The sequence below is a fragment of the Tenrec ecaudatus genome, chromosome 16, assembly GCF_050624435.1.
Source record: "Tenrec ecaudatus isolate mTenEca1 chromosome 16, mTenEca1.hap1, whole genome shotgun sequence".
NCBI lineage: Eukaryota > Metazoa > Chordata > Mammalia > Afrosoricida > Tenrecidae > Tenrec > Tenrec ecaudatus.
Genome location: NC_134545.1, coordinates 100,643,109 through 100,659,498, shown reverse-complemented (window position 1 = coordinate 100,659,498; position 16,390 = coordinate 100,643,109). Strand labels below are relative to the sequence as shown.

Sequence of the window (16,390 nt, the reverse complement as noted above, 5' to 3'; positions counted from 1 at the left end):
CTCCCTCCCTTCCCTACCCTCCCTCCCTCATGAACCCCTGGAAATTTATAAATCATTATTTTTTCATGTCTTACACTGACCACTATCTCCCTTCACCCACTTTTCTGTTGTCCATCCCCCTGGGAGGGGTTTATATGTAGATCATCGTGATCAGTTCCCGACTCTCTTTATTTTTTTATGAGAAATCTTGGATTCCACGTTTTGGGAGCAAAGATTCCTTACTTTGAAAATATTAGACATCATCCTACATCTTTAAAATATACAGCCTGGACCACACACAGCACAAAGTTCAAGGCTAGATTTGGTTCCAGGGCTAGTATGTTTCAGCCTCATTGGACAGCCACGTGGGACACTCAAAAGGATATAGTGACTGTGCTCTGGGACCTTGTTCCACTTTTTATGGGAGCCTTACCTATCAGGAAGGAGCCCTGTGGATGCAGTGGTTATACATGGGGCTACTAAGCACAGAGTCCACAGTTCAAACCCACCTGCTGCTCCTTGAAAAGATGGGGTTTTCTACTCTCATGAAAAGTTGCCGACTCAGAAACGCACAAGGACGGTTCTAACCTGCCCTCTCAGAGTCACTACGAGTCGGTGTGTCTGCTTCCCGACCTGTGTCTCAGGGTCCTTTCTATAATGTCTGCACAGAGCTGGGTTGGTCCATGAGACAGCCTTCTTCCTCCATCCAGCTCAGCTGCCCCCAAAGCTCAGCCCGGCCCAGGAAGAAGCTGGGTGTCTCACGTTGTAGCAGAGAGAGCCTTCGTGGTGTCTGCACCTGCGTCTTCAGTAGGGGGGTGAGGGGGGCGTATTATGACAGCGGTGTAGCATCCCCCTCCACCCCTTCTGGGGCTACCCAGTGCCACCGCCACCCTTCCATGTTTAATCCCTCACAAAAGCTGCGGAGGGTTCGAGGGTTCGGCGTCTTCCGCAAACATTAGACTTTCATTTTGTTAGCGTTTTCAGATCATTCAAACAGATTAAAGAGGCTCAATCTTCCCTTCCAGGTGGCGTGCTAGTTAACTTAGCTAATGTTTGTTGAGCACTTTTGAAAAGGGAAGGTGCCGCGTAAATAGAAAGTAGTCGTATCGGGAGTTACTCAGCGCTCTTCATGAACGGACTCTGCTTGCTCGCTGCCAGCCCTGCGGCGTCACTGTGGGTGCTGATGTGCCAATCTCAGGTCTCCCTTCATTCCTGGAAGTCCTTCTGCCTCCTTCCCGGCAACCCTGGCCTCCAGACCACCCAGACCTCCTGCTGCTCTGTGAGTTTCCGGAAACTTTTTTTTTTAATTGTCATTGGGTGAAAGTTTACAGAGTAAGGTTGTTTTCCACTCAACCATACAAACTGCCCAAACCAAACTCACTGCCATCAAGTTGATTCTGACTCATGTCCACCCTTACAGGGCAGAGTAGAACTGCCCCCCACCCCCACCCCACCCCGTGAGTTTCCAAGACCGTACTCTTCAAGGGAGTAGAAAGTCCCATCTTTCTCCCAGTGAGCCTGTGGTGGTTTCTAGCTGCTGACCTTGCAGCCTAACACGTGACTCCTACGCCACCAGGGCACCCAACAATACAGAGGAACTTGAACAAGTCTGCGAAACGAATGGAATGAAAATATAACGAGCTTTCCCACACATGTTGTTTCGGAAGTCCCCTCGGATACACGTTGTGTGTCATAGCCTCCATTGGGATTCCCTCAAACAGAACATCTCTTCTTCCCACTTCCTCCCTGGGGGTCCCCCACCCCAGCCACTTGTCCTTCTGAGGTAGTTACTTTATTGTGCCAACCTGGCCAATAAATACATGTGGGGTTAATTAAAGGGCAGAGAGATAAATGGCTCAGTGAGCCTCGCCTTTCTGATTCTCGGGTCTCTTGCTTTGTGATGATCGGCCCAGGGTGCAGCTGCCTTAGCAGTTCCCTGCTTCAGCTGGCAAGGCTCACTTCCTGCAAGACATCCCCGAGGAGAAGCCACATGGACCTACGCCAATGCAGCCCTGGGTACTGGAGCAATCATGTGGAGATCCCTGCCAGCACTGAGATGTTTACACATTCACTGACTTGCCTTTCCTCCTGCAGTCGGCGTTGTTGCGTGTGTTTTGTGAGATGGAGGAGGACTTTATGGATTGGTGTTGGACATGTGGGTTAATGGGCTAATGTTGGACTTGTAGGCTTGGCAGCATTGGTTTGGGATGTTTTCTTGATGCGCACTTAACCTTTATATAAAACTCTCTCATACATGAGTTTCTGTGGATTTGTTTCTCTAAAGTACCCAGACTAATATACTCACATAGGAAGGCATGTGCGAGAGCATGCACATGTGTATAGAGGAGTATTTGCAAGCATGTGTGCATGTGGTGTGCGTATGCAGCACGTCTAACTGTATGGGTAATAAAGCATTTAAGGGACCCTGTTTCAGAGACTCCCTAGACCAGGCGTCCTCAAACTATGGCCCGCGGACCACATGCGGCCCACCGAGGACATTTATCCAGCCCACCGGGTGTTTTTGTCCCATTTGTTTTTTTACTTCAAAATAAGATGTGCAGTGTGCATAGGAATTTGTCCATAGTTTGTTTTTTTTAAAAACTATGATACAGCCCTCCAACGGGTCTGAGGGACCGTGAACTGGCCCCCTGTTTTAAAAGTTGGAGGATCCCTGCCCTAGACCTATGGAAACAATCTAGAGGATTTGTTGACTGGGTGAAACGCTGAGGACCATCATCTCATGGGATCACTTAGTCAATTGCATGACATAGCTCATAAAGTTTATGTCCTACGCCCTAGTTTGGTGGGTAGTGTCTGGGGTCGTAAAGGCTTGTGAATGGCTAAGATGTAGGCTTCAGATTGGTCTTTACCCATCTGAAGAAAGCCACAGACATGAAGGAAGAAACCACTCCATTGGCCTAATAGCCCACCGGAACTGCTACCTGAAAACAGAAGAAACAGATAGTGCCCGACTCCCGCTATTGACTGCACTGACCAGGGACACAGTGGAAAGCCTCGGCTCGAATGGGAAAAAATAAAGAACAAAACAAATTCCTAAAGAAGGGAGACCTACTGGGCCAATAGTGACTAGATGAACCTCAGAGATGATTGCCTTGGAATTGGCACTGGAGGTCACCTTTCCTCCACATCACAGATTGGTGGATAAAGAACAAACGATGCCGGCTGCAACCATGGGCTCAAGACGGGAACGATTGTTAGGATGGCCCAGGGCTGCACAGCATTCCCTTCTGCTGTCTGTACATAGTGTCACAATGGTTGGCATCGCCTCGGTGGCATCCAACCACGCCACCACCTATGAGTATGTGTCCCGTGAACAATCCACTAACTGTATGACACCACATGGTCCACATTTACCCAAAGGCAACGGCAAGAAGGCGTGAAGGGCCAGGGAAGCAAGATCAATGGAAACAGAACCAGCAGAAAGAAAATCGTGAGAACCCTGACACCTTGTGATCATGGGACAATTTGCATGGAAATGGTTAATTGGGGGGGGCCTAATTTGCCATGAACACTTTCGCTCGGAACACAATGCAATTCACGTTTGAAACGTGCTCTCCTGCTTTTTAAAACGAAGTATAATGGAATCCTTGGAGGGTCATCTCCCTGAATATGCATTGTCACCTTGTCTTCTACTGCATTCACACCCTTGAGAGCCCTTGAGGCTGGCAAGTTCCTTATGTCCAGGCAGAGTGGCCGTCGACTGTGACGCTTGTGCAGTGACTGGGTTTGTTTTCTGTGCCTCTCTGAGACTTGCTATTAGTGAACATTCTCCCTGTCACGGTTGTTCCAGCCTCCAACGGTACTCGCTCTCCCTGTCTGTCACTGTCTTCTTCTCCAGGCTGGGGAGAGAGCAGTTCACCATTCAAACTGGACCAGCAATGACGGCGAAGGAGTTTTGAATGAGAAGGTCTCCTACGAGCAAGAAATGCCTCCAGTCATTTCCAGACTCTGACAGCACCAGTTTTAACTGCTCAGCAGCCTTGCCCTTCCTTTTTCTCCGCGGAGCCTCTTTTCTGGGCAGGGTGAGCTTTGCAGAATAAAGTGACTGCAGGGTATGTACACCTTCACGTTGACATAAACTCGCTTCTGGGCATTGATACCCCCAGTTCTTGGAGACTTTCACGAAGTAGTGCTTGTTGCATAAATGGCTCCAGCAACTTTTCAGGCAGTCCGGGATTTTAGAAAATGATGGGTCTAAAGACGCTTCACAACACAAATGTGCACCTGCTCGAGAGACACATTTTAGAAGGCAGGTCTCCTAGGAAAGCTCAGAGTTCTCTGTGACCAGGAAAATGTGATGGGAAAAGCAAGCTGTCTTTTCTTCTTCTGGAGCATTTCACCTGTACATGTCATAGGGCCAAACCATCACCCGGGGTCATTTCCCATTCTCCACATCTGCGCCTCACTGGATCGTCGGCTTCCTTAAGTCAAGGATAGAAACTATTCATGTGCATCTTTGTTTCCTACAAAGAGAACAACACGCAGAGCTCTCTCCCCGCCTCTCTGTGACATTGCCTTTTTCAAGAGGGGATGAAGGCCTTAGCAGAGACCACCTTCCAGCTCTAACACTTTCCCTGCCACCTCCCCCCACTAGCATCTTAGGCGCCTGGTGGCACAGTGGTTATGCGTTGGGCTGCTAACAGAAAGATCCGCAGTTCAAAACCACCAGTCACTGCAAAGGAGAAAGATGGGGCTTGCTACTTTTGTAAAGAGTTACAGTCTTGGAAACTCAACAGAGGTGGTTCTACCTTGTCCTACAGGGTCGTTAGGAGTTTGGGGATCATCTTAAAAGTCTTTTACTAATCCAGCTAATCAAGACTGGGTGACATCTAAATGAGAGAATGAGCAAAATGTAAATTCCGGTCTTTAGAATTTGCTGGTGGCATAGCTCACTGGCAGAGGTCGGCGGTTCCGTGTTGGGTGCCCTCAGGTTAAATCTTGGCTCTAGCAGTGCAGCTGCTACTCATCCTCGCTGTCAGAACATGGGAGAATGAATTAGCCTCCCAGAGCCTCAGCCTGGCATCCAGGGTATGGTGTTTCGGTTCTCTGTTAGTGCCTAAGAAACTAGGGCTAATGTTAGTAGCTGGAAACACCCACGGCCACACCTTTTCTCATGATGGCGCTCTTTGGAGACAGCTCAGCAGTGAGGGGTGCTCATGCATTCCACAAGGAGGTGTTCAGACTCTTCATAAGGCTGCGTTCATCTGGAACATCCAAGACAGCTTCGTGCACACGGCTGGCAACTGGTGCTGTCGGCACTTGTTCATTGCCATTGAGTTGGCTCTAATGCGCGACGTTATGATGCCCAGTGCGGTCCCATTGTCGGTATGGATTAGGGTATTGGTTATTGGCCTGTTTGCGTCCAGCAATATATTGGCTTTATGTCAATATAGCTCCATGGGGATTCCCTTCCTTTTATGGACCTTCCACCAAATAGGATGTCCTTTTAATAGCTATTGGCCTTTCCTAATAATATGTTCAAAGTAAGCGAGTCAAGATTTTGCTAATCTCACTTGTAGTAGTAGTTGTCGGCTGAGGCACCTCAATTCTCCAAAGGGTTCCTTCTCTTTGTTTGGCTTAGCATTTCTTCCTCCTGGCAGGGAAGCTAGGCTTCAAGCGAGCATGAATGGAAGCCACCAGTCCTCCTCTAGCCCAGACCTCAAGGAAAGGGAAAAGAGATTCCATCCGCCTTTTGGCACAGGGAGTAGGAGAGAAGTTGTGTCACTGTCATCGGTCCATTCAGATTTGTAGTGCCCTATAGGAAAGGATGGCCCTGTGGCTTTCTGAGGAGCAACAACCTCATCTTGCTCCTGCTGGGACGCTCGTGGTTGCTGATCTTGTAGTTAGCTGCCCAAGTCATGACATACTACACCACCAGGTTTCCTTCCAAGAAGTTAGTCTTTGCTTTTTGGTCGTTGTTTGTTTAACTTATTTTCTTGTTGACAATACAGGCGCAGCACCCTTTAAATCGCGAAAACATTCCTGCATCCTTTTCTGACTTGTCCCTCCCCTGTGAACACAAGCACACTGCCTTCTGCCTTTCCTATCTGCTCTTTAAGTGAGTTATTGTCGTATAGGGCACATAGATAGTTCTTAAGAGAGCACAATTGCTCGGCAGACATTTTTTGACCAGTTAAACTTCTGTTTGGTTTTAAGAAGTGATGGTCTTTTTCGTCAAATGCAATTGGGATGCCCAATTGTTCTTCAAGAGTTGTTATCAGAATGATAGGAGATTTGGGCAGCCAGTAAATGCTTGGTAAATGCATGCTGCTTTTTACTGCTAGGCTGAATCGAATCAGTATGAAGCCAATCAGCTTTGCAAGGACTGCCTGGACCAGTCAGTGTACCTGGCTGGCTCTCAACCTGCTTGGTGGGGTTGGTTCTGGCACAGTATTGAAGGCTCAAAGAAAGATCACTGTAGTGTCCACTTATTATGTATGTTGACACTGTGCCAAGCATTGTTTTAAGCACTGTATTTAATTTACCTAGCAACCTGTCAGTACTACCAGCACTCGCTGCTGTCTAGAAGGAGTCCCAGTCAGGAACCCCGTATGTGTCACGGTACAAAAATATTCCAAAGGACTTTCAGTGTCTGGCTTCGGGGGGAGGTAGATCACAAGGCTTTACTTTTGAGACCCTCCTGAGTATACTCACATCAAAAGCTGTTCGGTTAGCAGCCAAGTACATTTGCACCACCCAGGGACTAGAGGCAGCTGGATTTGTGCAGGGTAGCTACTAAGGCCCCCAAAAGGTGAAGTACTGTGCATAACATCACATGGTCTTGTCACCAATGGAGCTGCTAAATGCACTATAAACCAGGCAGCCTGGCGCTAGAACTTACGTTTGTTCCGTTTGTTGAGTGAACAAGCCTAGAGGATGAGTGGGTTGCCTCACTCTAAGGGTCATTGCCCCCCTAAAAGTGATAGGATGTTCCCTAGTGCCAAATACATAAAGGAATTGATCGGACTTGGTTTCCTTGTACAAAATGCAATCTAGCGAAGGGGAGTCCAGTGGGATTGTTGGCTTGAAATGTGAACAGAACAACTCAGAATTAATTCTGCAAGTTGGTTAACGTTCCACCTTGAACTAAAATGAGGAAATGGCATCTGGGTGCAGGGCCACATCTTCACGTCACATCTAGATCTTCAGCCAGTGGTGGATATGGGGGTGGATGGGGGTGTCTTACTGCAATGCCTTCTCCAGTGCCCTGTGACCTTCTGTGAAAAGGGGGAACAGGAATTGGGGGCACGACTTCATCCCCCCTTGCATCTTTGAGGGAGGGAACAGGCTCTCTATGAATGCTAAGTGACTATCCTTGCTTTGACTGAAGTGCTCACCCCTAAGGAACCGTGCCTTTTGGATGCATCCTCTGTTCAGTTACAGCCCTTAAAATGTCTCCACTAGGAAGCTATGCTGTCCCCAAACCACCTGTCATCTAAGAGGATCTCTGCTTTCCTGCCAGCAGCTTTGCCCTCCGACTTTGTTCTGAAATAAAAATGAGCAAAGATGCGTTGTCTCTCTTCCGGTTGCCCCGTTGCAATGATGGGAGGCAGGTGGATGGGACTATGAAGGGCAACCCCTTCACCCCCACCCCGAGGTTCAGATCAGCCTCTAGTGAATTCATAGGGCATCCTGGCCACCCGCCCCTGACTGGAGGGAGAGTGGAGTTTGAAGTAGAGACCACATTGTAGCACAGAGAGACACTCCCACTCACTAGTTGCTTAATCTGTAACAAGTCGCTTTGTCTTCCCAGACTCCTGTTCCTCAACTCTGGAATCAGAGGAAAGTTCTGGAATAGATGGATACTAAAAACCCTTCCAGGCCTCCAGTTCTATTCTGGATCTGTCTGCACCTGTGGGCAGAGTCATGACAACGTGACTTCCCCAAGGCTGCCAATCACGCTCTTGTGGAGTAGCTAGTGGGGTCAACCCTTTGGTTAGCAGCTGAGAGCTTAACCACAGTGCCACCAGGGCACCCCTAAAGGGACGAAGAGGGGAAAATCCCTCAAACTCACTGCCATCAAGTCGATTCTGACTCATAGTGACCTAATGCACAAGGTAGAACTGTCCCTGTAGGTTTCTTAGACTGTAACTGTTTATAGGAGTACAAAGCCTCCTGTCTCTCCCACAACGCAGATGGGTTGGTGTTTTTGAACTGCTGACCTTGCAGCTAGCAGCCCATGGTACGACCACTATACCACCAGGGCCACTGAAAGGGACTATCTGAAACACTCAAACTCACTGCCCCATGAGTCCATGCTTGAGTCATAGAGTGCCCTGTGAGTTTCTGAGCCGGTAACTGTTTACAGGCGTAGAACGCCCAGTCTTTCTCCCTTGGACCTACTGGTGGTTTCTTTCTCCCCTGCCTACCAAGCAGATCGCAGCCCATTGCATAACCGCTGCACCACCAGGGCTGGGAGGGAGACAAACGCTGTCAAAAGACTCCAGTCCTTGCGCCTGGAGCAGCCCAGCGTCCCCCATGTGGCGTGCTGTCAGGCCCCTCTCAAAGCATCCAGCTCGGGAGTGGGCCCCTTCGTTGCCTGTGGACACGCAGCTCTCGTTTGGGGAGCAGCAGCTGTTTTTCTGAAAATCTCATCCCAAGGCTTCTGTCCTCTGCGGTGTCCTCTCAGAAACCCGTCATGGTTTCCTGGATGGATGCCCACAAAATTTTAATCCAGCCACAGGAGGAAGGGGCGCTGGGTGGAAACAATGTCTCACAAAAGAAGCAAAACCAAGGTTCTGCACTGACCGTTTCTTTTCCGTTGAATTTGGGAGTTTCAGGGGCTTTGGTAAGCCAGAGCCGTCATGCTGTCCCCACAGCTAACTGACCTGTCCGTGAAGCTTGTAGAGGGGGGAGTTCTGTATCCCTTAGGGCACATCCCAGGACCTTCCCTGGTGGGACCTCCAGGCTCTTGACCCCATTTTCTTTCCTTTCTGGTCCTTTGCATTCCTGGTCAAGGAAAATGAAGTGTCCCCTCCCCACCCCCCTCCCCTCCCAAGACACCAAGAGGTTTTCTCAACCTGTGGAGAGAGCTCCTGGAAAGCCTGTCTGAGATGTCAATTCCAGACCCTGCTCTCAGTGCTCAAGTAAAACCCAGGTAAGGCCCACTTAAAACCCAGAGGCACTTCGGAAGAAAGGCCTGGCGATCTGCTTTCCAATAAACCAGAGCCGTTTAAAACCATAGTGAACAGAGGTGGGCTCTGACAGATGGGTCACCCTGAGCCAGAGCCCACTGGAGGCCCTCATGGTGTGGACTCACTAACATGGTCCGAACCAAAATTCCACCGTTCCACTCCCAGCCCCTGTTTCGAGGTTCCTACAATTCACCTTGTAGCTAGGAACAATCTGAATGTAGGTGACAAGTCCTGGGTTGGGCTGTGAACCAGAGATCAACAGTTTGAACCTACCGCAGATCCCAGGGAGAAAGATGAGGCTTCCCGCTCCGATAGAGTTACAGCCTTGGGAACCCATGGGAGCAGTGTCTTCTGCTCCCTAGAGTCGCTGTGAGCTCGAAGTGAGACAATTCATAGAACTATTTCCTCCAGAAACGTTGCTATCATAGGTGAAACCGTGGCAACTAATTGGGAGAGGGGGTGCTGGCGCTAGCATTAAGGTTAGAACTGTGCCCACACCATCGTCACCGGTCACCGGTGTGGCTCGGAGACTTCCGGGCCACACTACGCAGGAATGCAGGGGGCACCAAAAAGGGCAGTTGAGGAGCGTCCTAAGGGCGAGCGGGAGAGGGAAGTGGGTGTTAGATGGAGCTCAAATCTGTGGCTTGGGCTACTGACTGGCTCTCTCTGGCTCTCGCGGCTCCCGCTGTAACACGGGCGCTGTCCTAGCCTTAGCGATGGATGGGGCCCGAAGGAACCTGTCCCACACCGAGAGTGGGAGAGGAGGATCCCCCAGACCAAGCTTCACATCTGGCTTTGGGATTTGACCATGGTTCGGTGCCCCAAGAAACATCCCCAAAGCCCCTTGGGGCCACCGCTGCTCCGGGCTCCGGCTCTTCTTTCATAAGGGCAGCAGGCGTTTTCCTGCGGGCTCTCCGCTTGGACCAAAAAGAAAAAGACATCCCTTCGACTTCGGCGAGGGGCTCCATCACCCAAGGATCCAACACTGAGCCAGACACAGTCGGGGATTGGCGTCACCCACCCCAAGGTGGGCCCCCTTTGGCCCAAGACTTGGGTCTGGGGCTGTCCGCCTCCCGAGGAACTCCTTAGGAGCGACAGGTCACCACTTCCCCGTGAGCTCACGGGCCCGCGTGGGGCCACCTGCTGCACACACAGCGGAGCGGCCACACCCGTGTCGGCCGAATCGCGTCCTGGGCGGACCTGCGGCTGGGGGAAAGGAAGGTCCCCACGCGCCGCCGCCGGGTCCCCACGGGAGGGAGCGGAGTCCCAGGACCCAGTGCGAGCCAAGCGGCGAGGTCAACCGGGGCGCGGCCCGTGTGGGCGCGCAGGCTCCAGGCTGCGGGCGCAGCAGCCAGGCGGCCACGAGGGGAGCGACCCCGACAGGGCGGGATGGTGTCTCTGGTCCTCCCCGTCCCGCCCGGAGAGCGGGGACTCGGAGGCCTGGCGCCCAGGTCTGCAGTGGCGGCGAAGAGGAGCGATGGACCGCTTGGGACGAGGACCCGCGCCTTGCGGGAGGGCAGCTCGGGATCCCACCCCGCTTGGGACCAAGACGCCCCCCTGAAAGAGGCGGAGAGGGGATTCGCCTAAGGTGGTTTGGGGCAAAGGACTTCGCTGGAGCGGCCCCCTCCCATCTCAGCGGGGGCGGGGAAGGTGTCGGAGGAGGGGGGACAAGGGACAGGCGGGGCGCCCTCCAGCCGCCACCCACACTCGGCGCCTCCTCCCTCCGGGTTGCTCTCTCGCTGCGACCCCCCCCCCCCCGCCCCAGCCCCCTCCCCTCCCCCGCGCCTCCGCCCCCATTCTTGGAATTGTGTGGAAAAATTCTCAGCCCAACCTCCCACCTCTCCTCTCCAACGACCCCCCCCCCACTCCCTTTAAAAAGCCCCCTTTCCTCCGGCCCCTGTACTCTTTGTGAATGAGGGCCGGCCCGGCCCTTCCCCCGCCCGGAGCCACGCCAGCCGCCGCACTCCCAGGACTGTTTGTTAATAGTCCAATTAGATAATTGCCATCTTTCACTCCTTTTGCTCCGCATTTCCCATAAAGGACTGAATGGGGAGAGCGACGTGGAGAGGGCTTCTGCCCCGGCAAGGTGACGAGAAGGGCTGGAGCGAGCTCCCTGCACAAGGCCATGCGCTTGAATTGAATCATTGTAGCCTAATCAATGCTCTTATTGGATTACTGGCTGTTGCTTTTCTCAAAGATATTGTAGCAGAGACAATGAAATAGCTAGGGGAAAACTTTTTTTTCCCCTTGGAAGCAGATCTCACAGTTGAGATTTTTCTCGGGCTCCTTCTCCCTCTCCCCCTCCCACCCCCAGTCCCCCCATCCCCTCCTGCTGGACTCCAAGCACAAAGCTGCCCTTTGAATGGGCTGCCTGGCCGGCTGCGGAAGGTGCCGGCCAGAACAAACCGACCGGGAATTAAAGGATGCGAGGTGGCCCTTTAAGATGGCTGTCAGCGGCGAGGTGTGTTAAGGAGTTGTTCTTGGGGCGCAGGCTTGGCTCTTTGGAGTTTTGGGGAAACATTTTGGGGGGGAAACTTTGTCCTCCCTCCCCCCGCCCCCTCCTTTTCTTCGTCTTCTGCTTCTTTTCCCCCTAGAGGCAAGCGCTCCTTCTGCGGCGGGCTCGGTGAGGCGGCTGCTGGGCTGTGTGGCGTGGTCTCCTCCTGCCCCCTCCCCCTCATCCAGCTCCGTCTGGGGAGCGCGGAGCAAACCCTGTCGCCAGTACGTGGGCAGGAGGGTCAAAGGCAGCGGGAAAGTTAATCGTGCCTGCGACTGGTGGCCCCAATTCAGGATGAATCTTGTCAAAAGTTTTCTGGAAGTGTGGGTCTTTGATTGTGTTTCCTGAGAGCAAAGCCAATCATTTCCGTTTATTCACTGGCTAACGCCCTACTTGATTGGGGACAAGGACAGAAACCATCCATTACGATCTGATATATTATCCAAACAATTTAGTGTATTCATGAGGTAACCGAAACGTGGGGGCTGCGAAATTACCCGTAATCAATTGCAGCAGCGAACGTGCGCCCCCCCCCACCCGGGTGTCGGACAACTCCAACTCGCCGGCTCAGTCTCGGGCGGGCGCGACAGCGGCGGGGACTTGTGCGCGCCTCGCTACCTGATCGCCGGGCTGGAGAGCCACTGGACGCGCTCAGAGGACGCGGGCGCTGACGAGGCGGCCTCGCCGTTGCTCCGCCGCGATCCTCGACCCGACTGGCCGCTGACCCGGCCCAGCCGCCCCGCCGGGACCTTCTTTCTGGCCGCTCGCCCCTCGCTGGGCCCGGCGTGCGGGCTGCCTCGGAGGGGCTTGTCCCCCACTCTGCTGCCCCTTGTTCTTCCCTTTCTCCTGTTGCTTTTCTTTCCTTTCCCCCCTCCTTCCTTTTTGTCGTTCCTGCTCTCTTATGTTCGGGAAACCAGACAAAATGGACGTTCGGTGCCACTCGGACGCCGAGGCTGCCCGGGTCGCCAAGAGCGCGCACAAGGAGAGCCGCGAGAGCAAGGGCGCCGACGGGAGCCTCCCGGGCGCCTTCCGCAAGGAGCCGCAGGGCGCCTTCTCGGCGACCGGCGCGGCCGAAGATTGTAACAAAAGTAAAGCCAATTCGGCCGCTGACCCGGATTACTGCCGCCGGATCCTGGTCCGAGGTAGGGTGGGCCCGGCTGCGGGCGCGTTCTGGGCGCTGCGGGCCGGCACTTCGGAGAAAGTTGCAGCCGCTCCCCGGGGCCGCTGGGGCTGGCCGGCGCGCGCGCTCTGGGGGCCTGGGCGCTCGGAGCCCCGGGGCCCCGGCGGGCGGACTTCGAGGCCGCCGAGGCCGCCCGGGAGCGGGTGGGAACTCCGGGAGGACGCGCGCATGGTTCTCTGGCCGCCGCCCAGGCCCGGAGCGCGGGCTGCGGCCCGGCCAGTTGGCGCTCTGCCTGCGCCGTGCTCCGGGCCTGGCCGCGGGGAGAGGCAGCCGCGCAGGGTGCCCGGGGCTGGATTGCCACCTCGGCGCTCGGCTCGGTCCCGCTCGACTGTGCGGCGCGGGCTGCGGGGCCGGGTGCCTTCCCTGCCCTCTTATCGCCTGACCTGCGCCGGCCCTGCCTGGGCCCCTCTTTCGGTCGGTCGCAGGGGCTCGGGAGGGTAAATCCTCCGCAGAAGCGGGCCGGCAGAGCCAGACGTGGCAGCGGGGCTACAGGGGACCCGGACTGTGACGCGGTGGATCCCCGGCCTGTTCAGAATTGATTTTTTTTTTACCCCCTCTCCTTCTTGGGACTTACAAGGCAGAGCCATCCCCTCTGACCCCCTTTAACGGTGTGGAGTTAGCCTTCTGGTCCCCCAAACACACAAGCAGAGTCGCACCCCCTGCCTGGTGACTGCTGATAGGAGGGACCGCTTTTCAGAAGCCAATTCTTCCCCGAGAGGCGAGGAGATATGGAAGGGTGCCGGTGGCTGACGTCTCCCCTTCCCTCAGACGCCAAGGGGTCCATCCGAGAGATCATCCTGCCCAAGGGCCTGGACCTGGACCGGCCGAAGAGGACGCGCACATCCTTCACGGCAGAGCAGCTGTACCGACTGGAGATGGAGTTCCAGCGTTGCCAGTACGTGGTGGGCCGTGAGAGGACCGAGCTCGCCCGCCAGCTCAACCTCTCAGAGACCCAGGTATCCTAGGGCCGGCCGCCCTTCCCACCTCCCCCATGCCCCCAGCCACACTTCCTCACCACCACCTGGCCAGGCCCAGGGTCCTGGGACCGGCTGAGAGGGTGGGGAGGATGGACAGAAAGGCTTTGTCCACTTGGTGTGAGCCATTTCTTGCCCCACCCAAGCACCTAAGGATCGCCCACCTCTGCCTTGCCAGAAGGCCTCACATTCTGTGTTTTTCTGAATTCTTTGGGGACTCTGGTCTCAAGCGTTCTCTGCTTGCTTTTTGCTCTGCACAGAACTGATTTTTGCCTGTGCCCAGTACCTGTTAGGGCCATATTTCCAGGCACCACCCCCTGACACAGTGTCTAGGCCCATTTTGCAGGAAGTGGGACAGGGACCCACATGCATTGGCAGGTAACTCCTAAAGATTATGACCATGTGGGGAGGCTACCTTGGCCCTGGGCGTGGCTGTGGGCACCTAGTGAGCCCTGTGTTTTATGCCAGTGTTGTGTGAGCTATCAGAGAGGTCAGAGATCTAAGGTCCCAGGACCTGGCCCTCTGGACTGTGCTTTCTGTTTATGTCTGCACCAGGCTACTGGAGATGGCCTGGGAGGCCCTGGGCCCAGGGGGCACTTTGGAGGTCATCAGAAGCCTGGCCAGGGTGACCCAGGGAAGGCAGCCCTCTGTCTGTATATCAGCCCCGTTTGTTCCCTAGGCCCAGGCATGAAACCTGTCGGGAACATTTTTAGGTCTGGATTTGGGGTAAAAACTGAGGACGACAGGCAGGATAGATAGGCTGTTCTCTTCCAGTTTGAGTTGATATTGAGCCTTGTTGATCCTGTGCCCCGTCCGTCCTAGTTTATAAAATTCCAGACCACACATAGTGTCACTGTCACTTCCAAATTGTGTCCCGGGCTACCTGCGAGGTCTTCAGAGGACAGAGGAAGAAGAGAAAGTGAGCGGTGAGGAGAACTCCCTAGAGAGAATGAAGTGCACTCCTCTCCTGGCTTCCTTCATGAGTCTAAGTTCACAAAACCCTACCCAGGCCCCACAGTCCATTTCAATTTTCAGCCACGGGGAGTTAGTGGGTTCTATTTTGGAGAGCAGTAGTGTGAGCAATCAAGAGTATCACTGCAACCTTCTTGCCCTGCTGGCAAGGAGGTGGAGAAAGTATGTTCTTCTAAGGCCAGCTCTGCTAATCATCCCTTCCATGGCCACCTGTCTGCCTGGATGGTCAAATCCCATCCCAGCAAACAGGAAACAGCCTGCAGCTCGCAACAGAATCCGCTTCACTAGGACCCTGGGTCCAGAGGGCCTAGAAGCACCTGTCCCTGTCTTCTCAGCTCCCACTTCCTGCTTCTCAAACAGCTAACTCCTGGAGGGAAGGTACACCCTCTCTCTGAAACTGACGTCAAGCCGCGCTGATCCCATCTCTTGCGAATTCCAGGCTCTGCTTCCAATCGCAGGATATGGCCCCTGCCTCACGGTGTCCCTTGCAGTTAAGATCTTGGGCATTTTTTATTGCTTTGCTATTTGAAACCGACCAAGCCTGGGCCTGCTTGGAAGTGCAGACTAGCGGAGCTGTGACCAGCGCAGGGTGGCCCAGACTCCCTAGCTGCCAGGCCTGGACCTCTCTACTTCATGGTGGGGCTGGGAAAGGGCTCTTGAGTCCCCAAGCCCGGCGTCCCTTAAGTGTGCCTCCCTTCAGTGCCTCTCTCATCTTGCCCGCTCTTCTGCGCGCAGGTGAAGGTCTGGTTCCAGAACCGGCGCACGAAGCAGAAGAAGGACCAGGGCAAGGACTCAGAGCTGCGCTCTGTGGTGTCGGAGACGGCGGCCACGTGCAGCGTGCTGCGGTTGTTGGAGCAGGGCCGCCTGCTGTCGCCCCCGGGCTTGCCCGCGCTGCTGCCGCCCTGCGCCACCGGCGCGCTCGGCTCGGCGCTGCGCGGGCCTAGCCTGCCCGCCCTGGGCGCCGGCGCTGCTGCGAGTTCCGCTGCCGCCGCCGCCGCCGCCCCGGGGCCCGCGAGCACCGCGTCCCCGCACCCGCCGGCGGCGCCCGGGCCGGGTCCTGCGGGACCGGGAGGACTGCACGCGGGCGCGCCGGCCGCCGGCCACGGCCTCTTCAGCCTGCCGGTGCCTTCGCTGCTCGGCTCCGTCGCCAGCCGCCTGTCGTCCGCCCCGTTGGCAATGGCTGGCTCGCTGGCCGGGAATTTGCAAGAACTCTCCGCCAGATACCTGAGCTCCTCGGCCTTCGAGCCTTACTCCCGGACCAGCAATAAAGAAGGGACCGAGAAGAAGGCGCTGGACTGATCGGAAGCGGCTCCCTGTATTTATATTTATAGTATCTATTGTGGTGATATTTATGGACTCGAGCGTTAGGCCCTGGGCCTGCGCTAGGCTCTTCCGCTAGGTCTCTGACAGCTCTCCTCCCCAATCATGCTCTGCTAGGATTTCCTCTCATTGGAGCGAATTTTTTCCTACCTTTTACCCCTACCCCGTGCTCCCTCCCCTCCCCAAACTTCCTTCTGAATCCAGGAGAAACCCAAAGAATTGCAAAGATGTCTGAGTTAGCTAGCACAATGGCTGCCCAAGCACTGGAGGGGAAAGACAGACTCTGACAGACACCTGCTCTGTGCAGTGGTGGTGG

The 16,390-nt window shown here is 54.6% G+C and overlaps 1 protein-coding gene across 1 annotated transcript; it reads left to right on the top strand.

Annotated features, from left to right (window-relative positions):
- Positions 1-12,529: 12,529 nt before the first annotated feature.
- On the top strand, positions 12,530-16,053 carry VAX1 (ventral anterior homeobox 1). Its single transcript, XM_075534821.1, has 3 exons — positions 12,530-12,770; positions 13,577-13,764; positions 15,490-16,053. Exons 1-3 carry the CDS (start codon positions 12,530-12,532, stop codon positions 16,051-16,053), a joined length of 993 nt encoding a protein of 330 aa, XP_075390936.1.
- The last annotated feature ends 337 nt before the right edge of the window (positions 16,054-16,390 follow it).

Coding starts and splice junctions, on each gene's coding strand:
- VAX1 (XM_075534821.1), top strand. CDS start 12,530: ATGTTCGGGAAACCAGACAAAATGGACGTTCGGTGCCACTCGGACGCC. Junction 12,771..13,576: donor CCGCCGGATCCTGGTCCGAG/GTAGGGTGGGCC, acceptor CCCTTCCCTCAG/ACGCCAAGGGGTCCATCCGA. Junction 13,765..15,489: donor TCAACCTCTCAGAGACCCAG/GTATCCTAGGGC, acceptor TTCTGCGCGCAG/GTGAAGGTCTGGTTCCAGAA.